Here is a 25,064-nt window from a genome sequence, read left to right as displayed (position 1 = left end):
TATATATATATATATATATATATATATATATATATATATATATACATATATATATATATATATATATATATATATATATATATATATAATATATATATATATATATAATATATTATATATATATAATAATAATATATATATATATATATTAATATATATATATATATATTACATATATATATATATATATATATATATATATATATATATATATATACATATATATATATATACATATATATATATATATATATATATATATATATATACATATATACATACATACATACATACATACATACATACATACATACATACATACATACATTCCCCAAATATGTAACTGTATATTTTCAGCCTTCTGACTTAGCTCTTTCAATAAACCGTTAATTATTATTATTATTATTATAATTATTATTATTATTATTATGCATACATACATACATACATACATACATACATACATATATATATATATATATATATATATATATATATATATATATATATATATATATATATATATATATATATATATATATATATATATATATATATATATATATATATATATATATATATATATATATATATATATATACATACATACACTAATGCCTGATTCGCCGGTTTCACTTTCTGCGTTCTACATTTTAATGTTACCTAGCCAGAACCGAATTTCATTTCTTGATTGCATCTACTCATATGCGCTTGAAGTGAGTATATTATTTTTGTTTAGCTCATAAAATTCATACAAATTACCCTGCCAGAATATAATTTATATTACTGGAATTCTTACAATATGATGATCATTTTGAATATAAACATCATGGTTTTGCATTAGACATAAAAATTTAGATCTAATGTAATAATTTGGTTTACACAAAGCAAATATTTTATCTTTTGTGCAGAATATATGAGTTTACATTCAAAATATTCCTGACCTGCAAGGAATCCATATATTATCCTAACTTTAGTCTGAGGTATTATTTATTACTATACGTTAAAATCTAGTGTTTTCACCCAACATTTCTCACAGAGGTAGGAGCCAGTGAGCTGGGAAGAGGGAAATTGAGTCCATTATTTGAATGGACATTAAGTTGGCGACTGTAATTCTCTTAAATATTAATTGTGTCGTGTACCATCATAAAATTAATATGTTATTTTACTACAACATAGGTATTGTGTTGGAAAAGTGGGTTTGGGAATTCGGCCGGTCTCTATTTCAATTAATCCCATATGTTATGTTGTTCACTTTACGGTTCTCACTACCCGGGCCTCCGTGGGTTCAATTGACCGCGTAAGCGAGGGTTCTCTGTACATACACACACACACACACACACATATATATATATATATATATATATATATATATATATATATATATATATATATATATATATATATATATACAGTTATACCCATACTTAGTCAATTGAACCCAGAGGGTCGCGTTAAGTGAAATCGCGTTAAGTGAACAACAGAACATATGGGATTAATTCCAATAGAAACCGGCCCGACCCCCAAACTCCCTTTTTGAAGGCACATACCTATGTTGTAGTAAAATAACATCTAATTTTATATGGTACTTACACACTTAATACTTAGAAGAAATAAGCTCTGATGCATAAGTTAATGTCCATTCAAATAATGGACTCAACTCCTCCCTCTCACACTACAAGCCGGCTAACAGATGGTCGGTTGGGTCCCTCTCCCCCCACCCCCACCAACGGTCCCAAGGAGATGTGTGGGATAACCTCAAACTAAGTTAGGAAAATATAATTGACATTGCTGGATTCGCCTTAAGACCAGGAATATTTTGAATATAAATGTCATATATTTTGGACAATAGATAACATAGTTACCTAGAGAAAAATTTTTATCTAAAATTGTAAGTTTAAAAAATATATGATGTTTATATTCAAAATGATCCAAATTATAAGAATTCAGCAATGTAAATTATATTCTGACCGGGTAATTTGTATGAATTTTATGAGCTAAAACAAATATCTTCAGTTAATAAAAAAAATAATCTTCGACACTATCTGTCAATCAAAGTACCCCACCTTGCCTCCCCTCTTCCAACGCGGTCAGTCCAACCCTCCCCCACCCCCCACCAATCCTCCTTCCAGAGTTTTAACATTTAGTATTAAATAATACCTCAGATTAAAGTTAGGATAATATAATTGACATTGCTGGTTCTTGTAAGACCAGGAATATTTTGAATAAATGTCATATATTTTGGACAAAAGATACCATAGTTACTTAGAAAAATTTTTATCTAAAAATTGTAAGTTTAAAGCAAAATATGTGATGTTTATATTCAAAAGATCACCAAATTATAAGAATTCAACAATGTAAATTATATTCTGACCGGGTAATTTGTATGAATTTTAAGGCTAAAACAAATATCTTCAGTTAATAAAAAAATAATAATTCTTTCACGCGGTAACAGATGGTCGGTTGGTCTCCCTCCCCACCCCCCACCAACCGTCCCAAGGAGATGTGTGGGATAACCACTAAATTTTAATAAATAATACCTCAAACTAAAGTTAGGATAATATAATCATTATTGCTGATTCCTTGTAAGACCAGGAATATTTTGAATATAAATGTCATATATTTTGGACAAAAAGATACCATAGTTACCTAGAGAAAAATTTTATCTAAAAATTGTAAGTTTAAGCAAAATATATGATGTTTATGTTCAAAATGATCACCAAATTATAAGAATTCCAGCAATGTAAATTATATTCTGGCCTGGTAATTTGTATGAATTTTATGAGCTAAAACAGGCAGTCAGGCAGGGTGGTGGAACTAAATAAAATAGCGTCTCGGAGATTCACACGCGTATATGTGGAAAAAACCCGCGTTATGAAAGTTCAGCTTTGGCAAGGCACGCGTATATCACAGCAACGTTAAGTGAAAGCGGTTAAGCGGGGTAAACTGTATATATATATATATATATATATATATATATATATATATATATATATATATATATATATATATATATATATATATATATATATATATATATTCACACAAAGTGGTCCCTCAGTTAACGAGCACAATTCGATCCAGAAGGTTGCTCGTTAACCGAAAAATTCGTTAACCAAAACCATTGTTTCAATGGGTTTTTGGGTAATTTGTTCCAGCTCACCGAAAATTGCATAAAGTCAACAAAAAAGGTAGTAAAGTACACTTACTGTGAGGTGTGTATGTAGAAGGCTCCTGGATGATGATGCTGATGTGAATTTGAAGTGGGAGGTGGAGGAGAAGAGAGAAGAGAAGGAAGTGGGGGTGGAGGAGAAGCATTTTACAAAAAATTTTGCTGTTGCTTCCTTATTAGCACTGGCAGTCTCACCATGCCTAACAACACTAAAAATGTCACTTCTTTTCTTAAATTTTTCGAACCAGCCTTTGCTGGCCCTAAACTCTTCAAACTCTGTGCCTGAAGAACCAGGTTGATCTGCCTTTAGATGTTCGTAAATCTCCCTGGCTCTTTCACAATTAAATTCGGTCGAAACTGAATCACCTTTCATTTGTTTTTCCCTAATCCAAATGAGAAGTAACCTCTCTGTTTCTGGTATTAGGGATCTACCTTTAAACACTCTGGTAGATTTGTCTCTCACTTTCACTCCTTGAACTTGTCTTTCTGTGAAAGAATTGTCGACACAGTTAATGTCGACATGCCATACTCTTTGCTTAGCATATTTGTTCTAATGCCTTCTTCATGTTTCTTAATAATTTCCTGTTTCACCTGGATTGAAATCGCTTTTCTGGATTTCTTGGGACCCATGCTGGATTCAAAAACAATTTCAACACTAAAATTTTAAGTTTAATTGCTGTAGATAAAGAATATTTTCTTTAAATCAACACTGCACTGCGCTATATATCATCAATATGTAAAATAAATTCCAAATGACCAATACTTTCACTGTAAAAATGGAAAAAATAGTTTATGTTGAAGAGAGTCTGAAGCAAGATGTTACCTCCACTGAAAAGAGACAGAGACTGACGCCTGTTTGGTGTGTTGAGTGGCTGTTTGGCATGCTAAAAACTAGTTTCCCTGTACTTCAATTATGTTAAATAATTGTTAAAATGAACCTATCCCCATTTCTAATAGAGGTTAACCTGTATTCCAGAGTCTTTGATGATGGGCAGAATTACAGTATATGTGATCTCTATGATTTATTTATTTTTTTTTTTTTTTTAATATGTTATTACTATTTACAGTGACCCTTCAGTCAGAAAGTGCCGACACTAGGGCCACCCTTGAGTCTCTCATACAAGATATTGCCACTTTATCAATTGCCTCAAACATCAAAGTGTCTACAGAGAATCCAAAAGGCTCTGTCCCAACCCCTGTTAATGCTGATACTGTGGCTTGGATGAAGCTGCAGGTGAGGGATTATTTGTTATTCATGTGAAAATTTATGTGATATATAATGCATACTATAACAAATTTGTTTAATTTATGTGATATATAATGCATCCTATAACAAATTTGTTTAATTTATGTATGAATCTATATTTGATAAATATTATATCTTCTTTGCCAGTACAATTATGAAAGGGCAACAATTGTTTTATCTGCCTAATCTTGTCAATACTTTATTTTGGTGTCCTTTCCATATCTTAGTATGACAGTACAAATTAAGTTCAATGATTGTTATTGTCAGACATATGTCAGCAATTGTTAATCAATGAAGATTACCTACACAGTAGGGTCGGGATATATCACAAGATAGGGTCCAACGATGTTCACTCTATACTAAATCGCGATATATAATTACATGTAATCAATGGGGAAAATAGGATTAGGTTCTGGAGGCCAATAAAAGTGACTAAACTTGGCTTTACGAGTTCATTTTCTTACTAACTAAAGCACCAATGAACACTAGACTCGGGAACAACAGACTGTTTCAATATCAATGAACACCAGACTCAGAAACACTAGATTCAGCAGCTGACGCACCATCCCGGGAACACCAGACTCGGCAGCGGACGCCACACTGCCACCCTCACTTGACAATCCCACACCTACATAAATGAACACCAAAAATATTAGTTACAGTTTTAAATCTTTTTCATTAAGCTTTCTATTATCTTCACTTCACTTTTCAGGTCACTAGTAACCCATTTACACTCACCTTAGAAGTCGTAATCTGCAGCAGAGTCGGCTTCTTTCTTGCCACTCACTCAGAAAGTCTGAGCGGGCGAGCTTGAATGCGTGAGTGAGCAGCCACGGTGGCTCCTCTGGTGAGCAAATAACACATTTGTTTGTCATGGCCGTACATGTGAAGTATTTCCTGCCTGATTTCCCTCACGAAGTAAAAATAATTATCGCTATATATAGGAAAATTTCAATAATTTTGGTAGCCGCGATATAAAAAAAAATCGTTATATAAAGTCTCGATATATCCCAACCCTACTGAACTTGAGTTGATCTATAATTTATTAACTGATTGCTACAAAATTTCCACACTTATCATCCTTTTCTAGTGACCAATCTAATCTCAGCCACCTCACTCCACTGACCTCTTAAGATCAGAGTCAAAAGTCAATGGTAATTTTGCACTTGTATCCAACATTACATGTAATACAAAAATTGCACATGTTGTGAGAAGACATTGAAGAGGTTTAGTTAAATTGGGTAAAAAAAAATCAATGTCAGTGTTTACTTCATCATCATCGTCATCGATTTATGGCCACTTTCCACGTTTGTATGGGTTAGCTACTATTAAGTGATGGCAGCTCTCTATGCTGCAGTCTCCTGCAGTCTCTTAGTTTTTATATCATTTTGTACAACCACTCCCCATGTCATTCTTGGCTTGTCCCTGGCTCTCGTCTCTCCATATTTAGGCTCATGCACCTCTTGACCCAATTAATCTCATCCATTCTCTCCACATACCCAAACCATTCAGTGTCACATTATACACCCACCTTGTCAATCTCATTTTTGCTCACTTAAGCTTACTTATTTCATCCTCTTTAACAACCGTCTCTCACTGCTAGACAACATCACGCTTCTCTGGCCAACCATTTACATTCCTCCTTTCACTAGGAGGGAAATTCCTTATGCCATCAATAAAAGCAGCAACTCCCTAAACTTTCTCGAGCCACTTCTGACTCTTGCAACTGAGCAAGCTTTGACGCTGATCATGTCACCCAGGTAACAGAGCTCATTGATACAGTACAGGAACATATCCCCAATGTTGATTTTCTCCAGCCTTGCACATACAGAATAGTTAAAGTCAGCAACACCCTGCAGTCTGCAATCTACTCCACTGCATCTCTTGTATATCCACCTTTCACCCACATTGCACTTTACTGAGCTGCTGCCAACACCTTTTTTGCAGATGGCACATGGCCAATTTTTATTTTCCACCATGGGCCCCTCACCCACACTAATAGTCAGCGCTTTTATTTTTGCCGCACTCTCTCAGGCTCTTTGACTATTGAAACTTTTATTTCTTAAATTTCTTCACTGCCTATTCAATACCACCTGCTATGAGCATTAAATCCTCAGCATACAACAACTTCTAGGGCAGACCCATCCTAAAGTCCCATAATATTACTTACTAGCACCATGATAAAAAGAAGGGGGCCCAAGACAGACCCTTACTTTTACCTCAGAATCCTCACTTTCCTCTCTGTTTATTCTCACATGTTTTGTTTCTCTCATATAATGATACATGCTCTCTGCTTTCATAACCTGATCTACTGTAGCTATTTCAGATTCCTACAGTTTCCACATTCATATCCCTACTGGATAGATACTTCTAGTCACTATTCTAGCATACTAAAAGTGATAGTGCCATCATCTTACACCCCCCCCCCCTCCTGCAATTGGCTTGGAAGAACATCTACTGCAGGAGGGCACTTATCTTTTCTTTCAATATTCCAACTTGCAGAACCAAAATTTATTTACTGTATACTCATTACAGTGTTTTTCCTATATACAGTAAAGCCTCGAGTAACGACAGTTATGTGTCCTCCAATATTGCAATATAAGGTGAATCATCGTATCGTGAATCATTAATTGCCATTAAAATACAGCAATAATAATGAGATGCATTCCCAAGTGTGACCTTTTCATATCTTTTGTGTGGCTTTTTACCCTCTTTTCTCCCAAGCAATAAAATTAATGAAAATTGCAAACTATTTTCTTTAAATAATGTGTATGAATGCACCTTATACAATATAAATTAATAATAATATGGTCACACAAGAGGAGATGGGATGCCATTGTTTTCTTTAGTGTTTACACCCGGGAGTCTGAGACGATGGTTCTACATACGAAAATAAAGAAAATAAGACCCTGGTTGTAGCTGTAGTAAAATAAATGTAAAAAAGTAATATACAGTTGGCCCTTAACATACGCGGGGGTTAGGTAACAGAGATACCCGTGAATGTTAAAAATCCGTGTACTATTGCTGCCCCCCCCCCCTTAAAAAATCCCTGGGCCCCCCCATGTCCTTATTTACCGTATATACCTGTGTGTAGTTCGAGTTTTTAAGACCAAATTATTTTGCAAAAAATTGGGGGTCGACCTCTAAAAGGGTAATAGTTTCATTAGGTTGAAAAATATTTACCAGTAACTACCAGTAAACAATGGAAACGACGCACCGACGCACCACCAGCTGTGAGTGTCGGTATAGTCGCCAAGACAGATCTTTTGCGTCATCATAGCTAGCCCAAAGTAGCCAAATGCATGGTATGGTATACACAGGACGATGTAAAACAAAGTATTCATTTGTTAAATTTTATTTACAGATACTGTGCATAAATTTTTGTTCATTACATTTGAAACATCAATCTTTGTTAATTAAATTTGATACAAAAGAAAACTACGATACCGTATTTTCATTAAAATATTACATCACAAGTATATTTTACCTTAACTGTGACTGAATGAATATATTCTCAGAAATAAATATGGAAATGTAATATTTTGGCTGAAATGACGTACATATTACTGTACAGTGGAAAGTGGGATAAAATTATGAAAACAATGACTTTCGCTTTCTTTCGTTGTTCAAAAGATTTTACCGTAATCGGTTTTCGAATGGTTTTCAGTTAAAAAACTGTTGTACTGTACTCGTACTGTATTACAATAATATTCTATCCTATCATTAGCCTTATAATCCCACAACTGAAAACCATTCGAAAAGCGATTATGGCAACATCTTTTGAACGAAAAAAAGAGAAGAGTCATTGCCTTCGTCACAATTTTATCCCACGTTCCACTGTAATACGTACATCATTTCAGCAAAAATATTACATTTCTATGTTCTCAGAAATAAATGGCAGTTTTGTTGAAACGTAATGTACAGTATTTAATATTAAAATGCAAAAATAGCTATAAAAACAATTAATACACCCGAAATATACTGGCTGGCATCTCCACTCGTCCCTGCTCCTGCGTCCAAGGTCACCTCACCACTCCTCCCAACTCGCTCCCTCCGCACCGTCACTACTGCCGACAACAAACACAAATGTTTTGTGAATAACTGCACCTCCACTTCCTATGTACAGTACTTGTACTGAACTGTACTGTGCTGTGCATTTTTACAAACAATAAACATGGCAAGAAAAGCTATTAAAAAAAAAGAGATAAGAATTTCACTTTACTGTACCGTACCTCTCCTCGGCGACAGGGCGGGGGTCATCGGGCTCATCGTCACTCAATTCCATAACAGGTGGTGAAGTGGGGGCGACTCTGGATTCAGCTGCTTCCTCACTGTCGCCAGTGATTGATGGTGTTAAATCTCTCCTTCGGTGATCAAAGAACATGGTGATGGGGAGTTGTCTCTTTCTTTCATTTCTTCCATGATGTTTTTGTATGGAGCGAAAACGTCATCCATCCCTCGCATGAATTTCAGGGCACGCACCACGGAGGGGTCCATACTATAGGCCAGGTTTTTCAGTGCCTCAATCTTCCTGGTCATCTCCCCCAACTTCTCCAACGTTATTTCTTGGTGCTCTTCCTCATCCTCTTTCCCTTTCGCTTCCTCTTCCTTGCCTGAGTCTACTAACTCCTGTAGATCCTCCTCGGTCAGCTCAGTGTCGTGCTCTTCAATTAGCTCCCTAATCTCGTCCTCTGCCATGTCCCGGAAGCCTTCAGCAGCCACTTTCCTTGACAGTGCCAGGGTCTTTCTGAATATTTTCATTAAAATCCATCAAAATCATTTTCCTTGTCATCGTCTTAAGCACCAAACAGCTCCTCCCAGTCTTCTCCTTGAACAGGGCTAGAGGGTACGCGTTTTTTTAATCGTTTTCAATTAAAAAAATGTTACAGCACATGTATATTTTACCTAAACTGTGCCTGAATGAATATATTCTCAGAAATAAATAGTAGTTTTGCTGAAACATGATGTATTTCAATGTAAAATAGGATAAAATACATGACGAAAACAAAAGACTTTAGCTAACCTTCCAATGTTCAAGAGATGTTACTCGTTTTTTTAATAGTTTTCGGTTAAAATACTGTTATATTACAATGATATTATATTCATACTGTGCTTGATATACTACATTCACGGAAATGTAATATTTTTCCTGAAATGACGTACGTATTACAGTGGAAAGTGACGAAAACAATGACTTTCGCTTTCTTTCGTTCAAAAGATGTTACCGTAATCGCTTTTCGAATGGTTTTCAGTTAAAAAAACTGTTGCATCACAAGTGAATTAGGATAGAATATTATTGTAATACAACAGTTTTTTAACTGAAAACCATTCGAAAAGCGATTACGGTAACATCTTTTGAACGAAAGAAAGCGAGTCATTGCTTTCGTCACTTTCCACTGTAATACGTACGTCATTTCAGCAAAATATTACATTTCCATATTCTCAGAAATAAATAGTAGTTTTGCTGAAACGTAATGCATTTCAATGTAAATTAGGATAAACTACATGAAAACAAAAGACTTTACCTAGCCTTCCGATGTTCAAGATATGTTACTCGTTTTTTTAGTAGTTTTCAGTTAAAATACTCTTATATTAGTGATATTCTATTCATACTGTGCTGATATAATACATTCACGGAAATGTAATATTTTTGCAACTGCAATGCAGATGTCAACACAAGCGTGGTTACAGCGAGACTGACTGAGTGAGGGAGAACTATGCGTGTGTGTGAGGTTGCGGGAGCGGGCGGTGTCCCGTGTTCGGTGCCGCGCGCGAGTTGAATGGCGCGCGATTTGAATGTACAGTAAAGGTCCAAAAATCCGGATGCCAGAAATCCGGACCACCCGAGAATCCAGACTTTTCGAAAACTCAAACTTTTTTTTTTTTTTTTAGCAGGGTTTTGTGGGTATGTGCTCATGCATGAGCGCCACAGATGCACAGCGACCACGTGGTCGCCACTTTAAAACGAGCAATCAAACTGTGACAACATAAAGTAGATAAACTTCGTTGTGTGAAGAGAAAGAAGAGCACATTGAAATTGAGTGACAAACTTGAAATAATTAAGAAACTAGAACGTGGTGTGAGCAATACTGTTCTAATGGAAACATACGACATTGGAAAGTCTACAAATTATGATATAAAAAAGGCAAAGAATAAAATTCTAGAATTCACAGCTTTTTTTTAAAACTGCTCATTTTGATAAATGAGGCATGCTATATTTGCTAGTGAATAAACTATCAAAATGTACCTGTTCATATCTTCTTTATTCCTCTTTAAATTTGAATTTTAAAAGTACTGCCTGAGAATCCGGAAAATCCGAAAATCCGGACCTACCCAATCCCCAAGCAGTCCGGATTTTTGGACTTCTACTGTACAGTTGTACCCCACTTAACGCGGTCAATTGAACCCAGAGGGTCCCGCGTTAAGTGAACAACAGAACATATGGGATTAATTCCAATAGAAACCGGCCCGACCCCCAAACTCCACTTTTTGAAGGCACATACCTATGTTGTAGTAAAAATAACATCTTAATTTTATGATGGTACATGCACACAATTAATACTTAAGAGAAATACAGTCGCCAAGTTAATGTCCATTCAAATAATGGACTCAACTCCCTCCCTCTCTCACACTACACTCGCTGGCTCTTCCCTCTCAGAGAAATTTTTGGGGGAAAACCACTAAATTTTAATAAATAATACCTCAAACTAAAGTTAGGATAATACAATTGACATTGCTGGATTCCTTGTAAGACCAGGAATATTTTGAATATAAATGTCATATATTTTGCACAAAAGATAACATAGTTACCTAGAGAAAAAATTTTATCTAAAATTTGTATGTTTAATGAAAAATATATGATGTTTATATTCAAAATGATCACCAAATTATAAGAATTCCAGCAATGTAAATTATATTCTGACCGGGTAATTTGTATGAATTTTATGAGCTAAAACAAATATCTTCAGTTAATAAAAAAAAAAATAATCTTCACAACACTATCTGTCAATCAAAGTACCCCACCTTGCCTCCCCCCCTCTTCCAACCGCGGTCAGTCCCAACCCTCCCCCCCACCCCCCACCAATCCTCCCTTCCAGGGTTTTTAACATTTAGTATTAAATAATACCTCAGATTAAAGTTAGGATAATATAATTGACATTGCTGGATTCCTTGTAAGACCAGGAATATTTTGAATATAAATGTCATATATTTTGCACAAAAGATAACATAGTTAATTTGAGAAAAATTTTTATCTAAAATTTGTATGTCTAATGCAAAAATATGATGTTTATATTCAAAATGATCATCAAATTATAAGAATTCCAGCAATGTAAATTATATTCAGACCGGGTAATTTGTATGAATTTTATGAGCTAAAACAAATATCTTCAGTTAATAAAAAAAAAAATAATTCTTCACAGGGTAACAGATGGTCGGTCGGTCCCTCCCTCCCCCCCACCCCCCACCAACCGTCCCAAGGAGATGTGTGGGATAACCACTAAATTTTAATAAATAATACCTCAAACTAAAGTTAGGATAATATAATTGACATTGCTGGATTCCTTGTAAGACCAGGAATATTTTGAATATAAATGTCATATATTTTGCACAAAAGATAACATAGTTAATTTGAGAAAAATTTTTATCTAAAATTTGTATGTCTAATGCAAAAATATGATGTTTATATTCAAAATGATCACCAAATTATAAGAATTCCAGCAATGTAAAATATATTCTGGCCGGGTAATTTGTATGATTTTTATGAGCTAAAACAGGCAGTCAGGCAGGGTGGGGCAAATCTAAAAATAGCGTCTCGAGCCGGACACTCACCGCGTATATGTGGAAAAAATCCGTGTTAAGTGAAAGTTCAGCTCTGGCGAGGCACCGCGTATATGATAAAACGTGTTAAGTGAAACCGCGTTAGGCGGGGTAATACTGTACTTCAATTACTTCAATGTACAGAATATTCCTCCGGCGGGGCAATCCACGTATTTGCGAATCCGTGCATGCTAAACCCGCGTATGTGAAGGGCCGACTGTATATGCTTTAGGTAATGTTATTTAATGTTAATAAATGGAACAATAGAAGTAACTAACCACTAATGGCAAAGAAAAAAGGCGAGATGTATTAGGAACGCCAGCATATATGTGTGCATTCAAGGAAACAAAGTGTCATTTATTTTATTAAGAATATGTACAAAAGATTCACTATTGTTTATTACTGAATATGTAATTGATTGAATTAATCTTTATATATGTGAAATGAACAATACAATTCATTAATACTCTGTAGATTATTAAAACACACAAGAGGATAAGAGACGGCATTGTTGTTGTCGGTGTTTACACATATAATGTCAGTTATCCACCTGAAACTGAAGAAAATAAGACTGGTTGTTGTTGTTGTAAAATTTATGTATAAAATATGTACGTTTTAATTAATCTTATTTAATTTACAGTGGAAGTAACCACTGATGGTAAAGAAAAAGGTGAGACACTGTTAGAGGAACACCAATGTACATGTGCACACTCAAGGAAACAGAGTGTCATTTATCTTATTAAGAATATCTACAAAAGATTCATAATTGTTTATTACTGAATATGTATTTGATTGAATTAATGTTTATATATACGAAATAAACAATGTAATTCATTAATAATACGTAGAATATTAAAACACACAAGATGAGACGATTTGGCATTGTTTTCGTGGGTAAGATGGTTCTACATAACAAACTGATGAAAATATGACCCAGGTTGTAGCCGTAGTGAACTTAATGTAAAAAAAATGAATACCTGTATGTATGTTTTAAGTATTGTTATTTAATGATAATAAATGGTACACTAGAAGTAGCTAACCACTAAAGGTAAAGAAAAAAAAGCAAGACTGATTGGGAATGCCAACGTATGTAATTGTGTACATGTGAAAACATATCGTCATTTCTCTACATAAGAATATGAAAGCAACACTTATTAGCATTCATATATGTTTTAAATAATAATTATGAATGTAAAACAAAAATTCTACTCACCAGTGGTGGTAAAGTCTAAAACATAAGGACAGCCAATGATGATGTGTGAGTTTTTACTCAGATGACGAAGTCATCAGGTTCAACTCTGGCTGAAACTGTAGCTTTCCATAAAGCTGTTGCTGAAACTGTTACTGAACCTGAAGTTGTTGTTGAAGCTGCTTATGATGCTTAACTTGATGGTGTAGCTAAAGTTGATGTTTTAGGCCTTCAAATAATAAAGCTGTCGAAAGAACCTAGCACAGCTGCTTTCTTTTCTCATTATACATCGTTATATAGAGGTCATTTGCTTTTTTAATGTCCCTGTTCATTTTAATGCTTCGTTCTGTTAATGGATCAACTTCAGAAAATATGTTCATTGCTTGCTCCATATAATATCCACAGACCTCTCACCTTTTTCATATCATTTTAACACATCTAGTTTTTTGGATAAGCTTATATACTTTCTCTTAGCTTTTGAACCAGCACTACCATCCCTTGCTCTCTTACTCTTGTTGAATAGGGACGCAAAAAGGCCGTAAGAAATCAGAGAAAGTTTTTCACCTTTTCCTGTTCAAATGCATGAAAACAAAGGGCCCGCTAGCTGCGACTATTTACACTAGTGATGCTGGCACCACCACTCACAAGCCCGGCAGCCTCCGTGCGCAAGGCGTGTATTATTTATTTTATTTTTATAATACATATTGGGATTTAGTTATTGTTTACAGTAGAACGTTGATTTAAAGCGATTCAATTTAAGATTATTGATTTAAAGCAACACCCACAATTAAGGACAATGTTTTAATTTAAAGTGAATCTTTCCTATTTTGCGCGAGTCAATCTGACGCATCATATTTTAAAATTCGCGCCTAATGTTTCTCTGGGCACGCTACACTGTCCTAAGGGCAAAGCTGTACTGTACATGTACAGTCGGCCCTTCACATACGCGGGTTTAGCATTCACGGATTCGCAAATACGCGGATTGCCCCGCCAGAGGAATATTCTGTACATTGAAGTAATTGAAGTACATTCAAATCGCGCGCCATTCAACTCGCGCGCGGCACCCAACACGGGACACCGCCCGCTCCCGCAACCTCACACACACACACCCATAGCTCTCCCTCACTCAGTCAGTCTCGCTGTAACCACACTTGTGTTGACATCAGCATTGTAGTTACAAAAATATTACATTTCCGTGAATGTATTATATCAAACACAGTATGAATAGAATATCACTAATATAAGAGTATTTTAACCGAAAACTACTGAAAAAACGAGTAACATCTCTTGAACATTGGAAGGTTAGGTAAATTCTCTTGTTTTCGTCATGTATTTTATTCTAATTTACATTGAAATACATCACGTTTCAGCAAAAGTACTATTTATTTCTGAGAATATGGAAATGTAATATTTTGCTGAAATGACGTACGTATTACAGTGGAAAGTGACGAAAGCAATGACTCGCTTTCTTTCGCTCAAAAGATGTTACCGTAATCGCTTTTCAAATGGTTTTCAGTTAAAAAACTGTTGTATTACAATAATATGCTATCCTAATTCACTTGTGATGCAACGGTGTTTTAACTGAAAACCATTCGAAAAGCGATTACGGTAACATCTTTTGAACGAAAGAAAGCGAAAGTCATTGTTTTCGTCACGATTTTGTCCCACATTCCACTGTAATACTTACGTCATTTCAGCAAAAATATTTAATTTCTGTGAATGTAGTATATCAAGCACAGTATGAATATAATATCATTGTAATATAACAGTATTTTAACCGAAAACTATTAAAAAAACGAGTAACATCTCTTGAACATTGGAAGGTTAAGTGAAGTCTTTTGTTTTCGTCATGTATTTTATCCTATTTTACATTGAAATACATCACGTTTCAGCAAAATTACTATTTATTTCCAAGAATATATTCATTCACGCGCAGTTTAGGTAAAATATACGTGTGATGTAACATTTTTTTAATTGAAAACGATTCGAAAAACACGTACCCTCTAGCCCTGTTCAAGGAGAGGACTGGGAGAAGCTGTTTGGTGCTGCAGACGATGGCAAGGAAAATGATTTGGATGGATTTTAATGAAAATATTCAGAAATATGGTATCGTAGTATTTATTCAAGTCAATTAGGATAGAATATTATTGTAATACAACAGTAGTGACGATGTGGAGGAGGCGGAGGGATAGAGCGGGGAGGAGGTGACTGGCGGGAGCAGGGACGAGTGGAGATGCCAGCCAGTACATTACGGGTGTATTAATTGTTTTTATAGCTATTTTTGCATTTTAATGTTAAATACTGTACATTACGTTTCAACAAAACTACCATTTATTTCTGAGAACATGGAAATGTAATATTTTTCCTGAAATGATGTACGTATTACAGTGGAAAGTGACGAAAGCAATGACTTTCGCTTTCTTTCGTTCAAAAGATGTTACCGCAATCGCTTTTCGAATGGTTTTCAGTTGTGGGATTATAAGGCTAATGATAGGATAGAATATTATTGTAATACAGTACGAGTACAACAGTTTTTTAACTGAAAACCATTCGAAAAGCGATTATGGTAAAATATTTTGAACAACGAAAGAAAGCGAAAGTCTTTCGTCATGATTTTATCCCACTTCCCACTATAATATGTACGTCATTCCAGCAAAAATATTACATTTCCATATTTATTTCCGAGAATATATTCATTCAGTCACAGTTAAGGTAAAATATACTTGTGATGTAATATTTTAATGAAAATCCAGTATCATAGTTTTCTCTTGTTTCAAATTTAATTAACAAAGATTGATGTTTCAAATGTAATGAACAAAAATTTATGTCCAGTATCTATAAATTAACTTTAATAAATGAATACTTTGTTTTCATCGTCCTGTGCTACCATACCATGGATTTGGCTACTTTGGGCTCGCAAGAGATCTGCCCTGGCATCTGTACCGACACTCACAGCTGGTGGTGTGTTGGTGCATCGTTTCCATTGTTTACTGGTAGTTACTGGTAAATATTTTTCAACCTAACGAAACTATTACCCGTTTAGAGGTCGACCCCCAATTTTTGCCAAATAATTTAGTCTTAAAAACTCGAACTACACACAGGTATATATGGTAAATAAGGACATGGGGTGCCAGGGATTTTTTTTTGGGGGGGGGGGCAGCAATATTACACGGATTTTTAACATTCACGGGTATCTCTGTTACCTAACCCCCGCGAATGTTAAGGGCCGACTGTACTCATAATAATGTACTAAATCATTACTAAAATTTTTGTCTAGTGCAAACTGTAGCATCATTATATTCAAATTAATCACTATCTTATAAGAATTCCAGCAATGTAAATTATATTCTCCCCGGTCACTTTTGTTACATTTTATAAAAAAAAAAAAAATCTAAAGGAAATAAATAAACAAATAAATACTTCACTAGACCTTCGGCCCCAACTGTTAAACGTGCCACTGTCACCTCCCTCCTTCACCCTCCCCCCATCTTCCCAGCCAGGGTTGGGTGGTTATAGGCTTACAGTTTTTATCTTATATAATATCACAGACTAAACTTAGGAGAATATTATATACATTGCTAGAGTCCTTGCAAGACAGCGGATAATTTGAATATCAGTAGTACCCCGATTTAAGCGGTCACTTGAACACACAGGGTACCGCGGAAAGTGAAAACCGTGTAAAGTGAACAAGAGAACATATGGGATTAATTCCAATAGAGACTGGCCCGACCGCCAAACTCCACTTTTTCCGACACAATACCTATGTTGTAGTAAAAATAACATCTAAATTTTATGATGGTATGCTCACACAATTAATATTTAACAGAAATACAGTCGCCAGGTTAATGTCCATTCAAATAATGGACTCAAATCTCCCCTCCCCCCCTCTTCCCAGCTCACTAGCTCCTACCTCTGTGAGAAATGTTTGGGTGAAAACACTAGATTTTAACGTTTGGTAATAAATAATACCTCAGACTAAAGTTAGGATAATATAATTGACATTTCTGGATTCCTTGCAGGTCAGGGAATATTTTGAATGTAAACTTCATATATTTTGCACAAAAGATAAAATATTCCCTTTGTGTAAACCAAATTATTACATTAGATCTATAATTTGTATGTCTAATGCAAAATCCATGATGTTTATATTCAAAATGATCATCATAGTGTAAGAATTCCAGCAATGTAAATTATATTCTGGCCGAGTAATTTGTATGAATTTTATGAGCTAAAACAAATATCTTCAGGTAATAAAAAAAAATATTCTTCACGACACTATCTGTCAATCAAAGTATCCCAGCTTGCCTCCCCCCCACCTCACACTCACACCAGCTGGGTCGGTCGGTCCCAACCCTCCCCCCCCACCTTCCCTCCCTACCAGAGAAATGTTTGGGTGAAAAAACTAAATTTTAACTTTTTGTAATAAATAATACCTCAGGCTAAAGTTAGGATAATATAATTGACATTTCTGGATTCCTTGCAGGTCAGGGAATATTTTGAATGTAAACTTTATATATTTTGCACAAACGATAAAATATTTGCTTTGTGTAAACCAAATTATTACATTAGATCTAAAATTTGTATGTCTAATGCAAAATCCATGATGTTTATATTCAAAATGATCATCATATTGTAAGAATTCCAACAATGTAAATTATATTCTGGCAGGGTAATTTGTATGAATTTTATGAGCTAAATAAAAAAAATATAAAAAAATAAAATAAAAATTATACTTCACCGCTCATATATGAGTAGATGCACCACGGAAAGTGAAAGTCCGGTTCTGGCAAGGTACCGCGTAAATGAGAAATCGCGGAAAGTGAAACCGTGTAAAGCGGGGTAATACTGTATACGTCATATATTTTGTACGAGATAAAAATTTTAGCCCTTTGTAATAAAAATAATAAAAACTAAAATTTGTATGTCTAATGCGAACTATAGCATGTATATATTCAAACTAATTACTATATTATAAGATTTCCAGCAATGTTAATTATATTCTCCCAGGTCAGTTCAGTGACATTTTATAGGAGAAAAACTTAGTCACTCATAAGGACAGTTAAATAAAAAAGCACTAAACCTTGGCATCATCTGTCAAACATATCACCTCCCCTCCCCTCCCCCCATCTTCCCAGCCAGTAAACAAACCATTTCACATCCCCTAATTTTAGCTGTGCTAATTTATGAGTGTTTCTTTTAACATAATACTACAAAAAACAATATTTTGTTTATTCTAGGAGATGGGCTGAGGTGCATCTGGGTAGACTGTCAGTCTTTTTAGTATTTTGTGTTTCTCTCAAGTACCAAACTAAATTATTCCATTGAAACAACACTCTGATTTAGTGCGAATTCGGTTTAAAGCAACCTCTCTTGGAACGTATCTCGTGTTATATCAACATTCTACTGTACAGTGGAGTCTGCATTTACGCTGTCAATTGAACCCGTGGAGAACCGTGTAAAACGAGAAACGAGTAAATGAAATAACAATATATGGGATTAATTAAAATAGAGACTGGGCCGACCCCCAAACTCCACTTTTTCCGACGATACGTACGTTGTAGTAAAAATAACATTCTAATTTTATGATGGTATGCACACAATATTTAAGAGAAATACAGTCGCCCGGTTAATGTCCATTCAAATAATGGACTCAACTCCTCCTCCCCATTCTTCCCACGCTTGCTGGCTCCTCCCTCTCTGAGAAATGTTTGGGTGAAAACAGTAGGCTTACATTTTTAGTAATAAATAATACCTCAGACTAAAGTTAGGATAACATAATTGACATTGCTGGATTCCTTTCAAGACCAGGAATATTTTGAATATAAACGTCATATATTTTGCACAAAAGATAAAATTTTTGCTCTTTCTAATCAAAATTCTTACATTAGATCTAAAATTTGTATGTCTAATGCAAATTCCATGATGTTTATATTTAAAATAATCACAATCTTATAAGAATTTCAGCAATGTAAATTATATTCTGGCCGGGTAATTTGTATGAATTTTATGAGCTAAAGCAAATATCTTCAGAAAATACAGTAAACAAATTATACTTCACCCACGTAAGTGATCAAATTTACCGCGTAATTAAAGCATTTCATTCTGGCAAGGCACCGCGTAAACAGAAGCCGCGTAAATGCAGACTCCACTGTATATGAAATTTTTTCTATTCTATTTTCGTCGTAAATATGAAGAAAATAATGGCGTGAATTGAATTGGGTCCTAAATTAATCAGGGTCTTAAATAAGAATCGTCGTTAGTAGAACAGTCATTATCAAAGGCTTTCCTGTACTACAACCTCCAGCAATTCCAAATGTCTTTTTTCAAATATATTTATTATTTGACGGGTTTACCATTGTGGATAGATTTGACAACACTGGTCTGATATCTCCCTGTGCTATTTATATATTAAAAACAATTAATCTTGTCATTTCTCTTTAACTATTCTTTTCTTTTAGTTGTCTTATTAGCCAAAAACTTCTAACTGTTGCAGATGATGCCATCATTAATCTCTCATATAACCCTGCTTTTGAACACTGTCTTTTTTATGGCCATGTTGGAAGTGTAAGATGTAATATTCTTGACGTTCATCAGTGTATATTTAAACTGTATTCATAATTCCAAGATATGAAGGTTAGTATAATTACTGATAATTATTACTTTTATTTCAGGGTCTGGTGAACTTAGGCAAATGTCAAGAAAAAATTCAAAAGAGGATTGCAGATGCAGAAGATAGACTGAAAACTCTTGAGAGTGAAATGGCAAAACCAAGTTATGATAAGGTACAAAACTTTACTCATCTTTAGCAGTTCCTGGGAAATGTACAAAAAGTATTTCTTGTGTTGGTCACCAAAAACTGCAAAGAACTCATGGTCTTGTTTTCAACAATTAGAGGTAAAATAAGGGGTTTGTACTGGGAAGTATTTACCCAACATTATAATATGGTTCATGAACTCTGCATGTAAAAGAAGGAGTAAATTAAGAGTGATAGAAGTGACATGCTTGAGAACAGCATGTGGGATGAATATAAGGAATACACAAACAAAGAGATGTGGGAGTGAAAGAAGTGTTGGGCTGAAAGTAAATCAGGGTTTGCTCAGGTGATACAGTAATACTGTATCTCCGTTAGCCGGAATCCCTCAAACCCGGAAATCTCTGATAGCCGGAATTTAAATTTGCTTAGAAAATTATTCCCAACTTGGAGTACTGCTCTCATATATAGGGTGGCTCGTCTTCTGTCCAACTATTAGATAGGGTGGAATCAAAGGCATTTCATCTTATTGACTTTAGTTGATAATCTTTCTTCTCTTTCTCTTCGCTGCAATGTTGCTTCACTGTCTCTCTTTTACAGGTACTGTACTTTAACAGATAGTGTTAGGTGGATCTGGCATCCTGTATACCGCTGGTAAGGCCGTGGGCTCGTAACACTCGTATTGCCCGCTGTGCCCACCATTTCTCTGTGGATGTCAGTCACATTATAGTACATCCTTCTTTCCTCTCACAACCAAACTGTGGAATGCTTTGCCTTCTTCTGTGTTTCCATACTCATGCAACCTGTCTTACTTCAAAAAGATGGTTTTCTGGCATCTTCATGGTGTAGCTTAATATATTCTTTTTCTTTTCTATTTTTAATTTCTTTTTACTCTTATTTTATTGCACCATAGGCCCCGTTGTGGGTCGATGACCTCTGCCCGGGTGGGCTTAGCAACCCTCATGGGTGGCAAGACCACTTGGGTAATGCTGTGAAGTTTCTGCCTGGGTCTGTTTATAATTACTGTACAGTGCTCCCCCCAAGTACGCGGATTTTAAACGCGCGGAACCCAACTACTCGCATCAATGCCATGCAATCCAAATTCCAAAGTACACAGGGGTCCCAAGTACACAGGCGTAAATTTCCGTGTGGCATGGCCAAGTGAGTGAGTGAGGGAGGATGAGAGGTAGTGAGCAGAAGAGCTGGCTGTTGATTGGCTGAGTGACCACTACCAACCAATAAGAGACAAGGATGTCACTTCCTGGCTGTGACATCACCAACGACGCAGAGGTCAGTCCCAGTCCTCCTTTCCTCAAGGCACTACTGGGGCTTGCTTTTTCCTGTATTTTTTAGGTGTTTTTGACTGCTGCAGCTACCATGGCTACCCCACCTACTGCTGTTGAGTCTCCAGCACCTGCCCAGCCAGGCAGAAGAGTGAAGTGGATGACCCTGGCACACAAGGAGATAAGAGACTGGTTGAACAATGACAAGACAGTGTTTATTCTTCTTATTTAAGGGCTTCCTTCTGTTATATTTTTCACTTTATATAGCTAAGTGCTTTGAAAGACCAGTTTTGGATTCATGGTGTGTATCTTGAAGGGTCCCAGAATCAATTTCATTTTCAATTTCAATTGTTTATTCTTTGATAGAGGAAGCAGGATCCTAGTGCTGCTACTAGGTACCCCTGTACAATAACGCCAGAAGCATCTGGCAAGTGTGACAAGTATATACAGTATAAATATTATAAAGGGGCTTACTAAAGCCTAAGGAAGGAAGGATATTCCTTTAACACATAATCAATGTTATTTACATAGTATCTGGCCAGTATGGGGAGGATCATCGTGTCTCCGTCAGGGGGTGGTGGTCCAGCAGGCGTCACGGAAGCGTTGTGTGTGGGGACATCTTAGTAGGTGGTGGATAAGGGTGCGGATGTCGGGTCTTCTGCATAATGCGCAAGAGCGTTGCTCAAGGGATGCGGGGATACCAATCTCCCAAGCAAAGTCATACCCAATGATGATACGGGCAGCAATCACGTCCCTTTTCCGCAACCCTTTCCCATAGACATACAAGAGGTCAGGAAGTTTACAGAGGACATCATACCAGGTGGGCGGGGAGTCCAGGGGGATGGTTGCTTCCCTAGCTTCTCTCTGTTTGCGGCGAATTTAGGTCCTAAGCTGTAAAAGTGTTCGAGGAACATCATAGTCAGGTGTGGCCTTGTTGCAGCCAGTCTTGGCAAGGCCATTTGCTGCCTCATTCCCCAAGATACCGACATGACTGGGTATCCATAGGAATGTCACAGGACGGCCTGCATCCTCAAGTGTGGATGTTAACCCTCGTATTCGGAGGATGAGGTCCTTATTTTCCCCTGATCCAAATGCGATCCCGTCGAGAGCAGACCTGGAATCGCAGCAGACAAGGAAGGGGCAAAAATCATCTGCTTCCTCAGCGAGAAGGGCAGCAAGGAGGGCTATTAGTTCAGCCTGAGTGGAGGATGCCCTGTCAGAAACTCTGAGAGACAGTTTGATAGGCTCAGGGGCATCAGGACGGGAGATGTAGACACCAGCCCCCTGCCCGACCGGTAGCGGGGTCAACAGAACCATTAGTGTAGAGGACGACCCTACCTGGGGACCAGTGGGCGATCCTGGAGAGGTGGTATTTGCAGAGAATAACAGGGTTCATGTGGGATTTTGGGAGCGGTTCACCAAGGGCAATCACTTCAGGTTGAAAATCCAGCCAGGGAGAAGGAGACGAACCAACAGCAGGGGTGACAACAATATCAGGCAGGAGGTCGTATTCCTGAAGGGCTCGGATGAGTGACCCTCGCCACTGTCTTCTAGATGGAGGTCGGCCTCGGACAGCAAGAGTCAAGTTGGCTTGGACATAGTTGCCCCGAGGATCCCGTAGAATGGAAACGGTAGTTTTTAGGTATAATTCCTGGACACGATCCTGTAAGGGGGAAAGACCAAGTTCGGTATATAGGGAAGTAGAGCGTGTCCACTGAAGAGCCCCAAGGATGATACGAGCAGCTTTCCTCTGGATAACTTCGAGACGGTTGACAGCAGTCCGACTAATGTTGACGAGGGCAAGAGCGGCATAGTCAACACAGGAACGGACAAAGGACTTGTACATGGTGAGAAGTACAGGGATGGTGGCACCAAGGGAACCCCTGCACATGGTAGAGAGAGGAGCAAGACCCCGAAAGCATATGTCTTGAAGATAGCTGACTTCAGGGATTTGACAACGTGTGCGAGTTACATACACACCCAGGTATTTTGTCTCATTAACCCAGTCCAAGGGCGTTCCTGATAAGAGAAGGGGTGGAGGTACAACACGACCGTGCCACATGGCTTTTGTTTTCGCAGTTGAAAGAAGGAAACCAAGTGAATCACACTCTGGACACCTGTATGCTGAGGTAGTCTGGGGCTTGGAGGAGGACATCGTCGGCATATCCTGAGTGGACAACTTCTGTCGGCCACGGGAGAGGTGCAATGGAGTGCATGAGAGTGCTAAACAAGGTGGGACTCAAGACTCCACCTTGAGGGGTGCCGAGGCTCATTTCATGATCAGGAGATATAGAGCCTTCAATGCGAACCCGGGCCTGACGTCCAGTGAGGTAAGAGGCGATCCATTGAAGAAGTCAACCTTTAACCCCTAGCCGCTCAAGTTCAGCTGAACTGAGGGCAGTATGAGCCGTATCAAAGGCTCCCTTGATATCAAGGAAGACGGAGACACTGGTAGTCTGGTTGCAATAAAAGGAAGCAATGGAGTGTGCTGTGCTGCAATGTTGTATGAAACCATTGAGGGAGTTGTGGAAGCCGCCTATGGTGTGAAGAAGGCGACGATGGAGTATCCTCTCCATCATCTTGCAAACACAGGAGGTAAGACTAATGTGTCGATATTTCCCAGGATCTCCCGGCTTATGGATGGGGATAATAGTGGCATTTTTCCAGTTAGACAGGAGAACCCCATGTTCATAAGACATATTGTAGAGAGCAAGCAAGGGGCTGTTAGGAATATTAGTACAGGCGTTGAGGACAGAGTAGGTTATCTGATCATCCCCAGGAGAGGTGTCTTTTTCTAGAGCGACGAGCACTGTCAAGCTCGAACTGTGTGATGGGATGATGAGTGGGGGCAGGGGAGGTAAGAGCAGCACGAACAACAGGCTCAGACGCATCGATGCGAGCCTGCACTGCCTCCTGTATTGGATCTGGAAGTGCCTCAGGGGAGGAAGCTCGTGCCCAGTCCTCCATTAAAGAGCAGGCAAGGGAGGTGGGGTCAGGGTGGGGAGGAGGCCTCCGTCGAGTACCCCGTATAGCATTAATCGGATTCCATACATAAGAGGGTGACAACTGGAACGATAGAGACCCCGTGAAAGATAGCCAGTCCGCCTCACGAATCCAACGATGCTCCTGAGTTGCAAAGGAGCACCAATTTTTTAAGTCTTCCCAGTCCTCTGGAGAGCGAGACCTCCGTATGGCAGAGTGGAGATCACGGGTTACCTGCCGGAGATGTCTCATGGCAGGGATACGATACCAGTAGTTGGTGGCACTTCTGGGGTGACGGGGAGGGCGTGGAGGGGTAGCGCGATTGACAGAGTCATACACGGCATCAACAAAATCAGCACTGTAAGAGTCAAGGGACTGGGGGACAAAATAGGAATCCGCCCAGGTAGAAAGGTATTGGGCAAAGGAAGGAACAGCATCTTGTGTGAGACGAAGGCGAGGGGATCGATAAGGAGCTGATGTCGAGGCAGAGAAGGAGAGCCTGAGATGGGTAGTAACCGCAAGATGGTCACTATACAGAGCAGGCTCGGTGCAGATGGTAGGATGAAAGGAGGTATGACCGTTCAATAGTAAGCCAACATCAAGGAAACTATGGGGGAGACGAG

At 37.3% G+C, this 25,064-nt stretch overlaps 1 protein-coding gene across 1 annotated transcript in view; it reads left to right on the top strand.

Annotated features, from left to right (window-relative positions):
• LOC121874627 (valine--tRNA ligase-like) overlaps positions 1-25,064 on the top strand; it is a 62,011-nt gene that overhangs the window by 15,782 nt on the left and 21,165 nt on the right. The window contains exons 3-4 of the mRNA XM_042378855.1: positions 4,240-4,406; positions 20,097-20,207. Coding sequence (XP_042234789.1) covers positions 4,240-4,406; positions 20,097-20,207 — 278 coding nt within the window. The remainder of the gene's footprint in view (positions 1-4,239; positions 4,407-20,096; positions 20,208-25,064) is intronic.

The sequence above is a fragment of the Homarus americanus genome, unplaced genomic scaffold (genome assembly GCF_018991925.1).
Source record: "Homarus americanus isolate GMGI-L3 unplaced genomic scaffold, GMGI_Hamer_2.0 scaffold34360, whole genome shotgun sequence".
NCBI lineage: Eukaryota > Metazoa > Arthropoda > Malacostraca > Decapoda > Nephropidae > Homarus > Homarus americanus.
The sequence above is the reverse complement of the archived record's forward strand: the minus strand, read 5'-3'. Positions and strand labels throughout refer to the sequence as shown.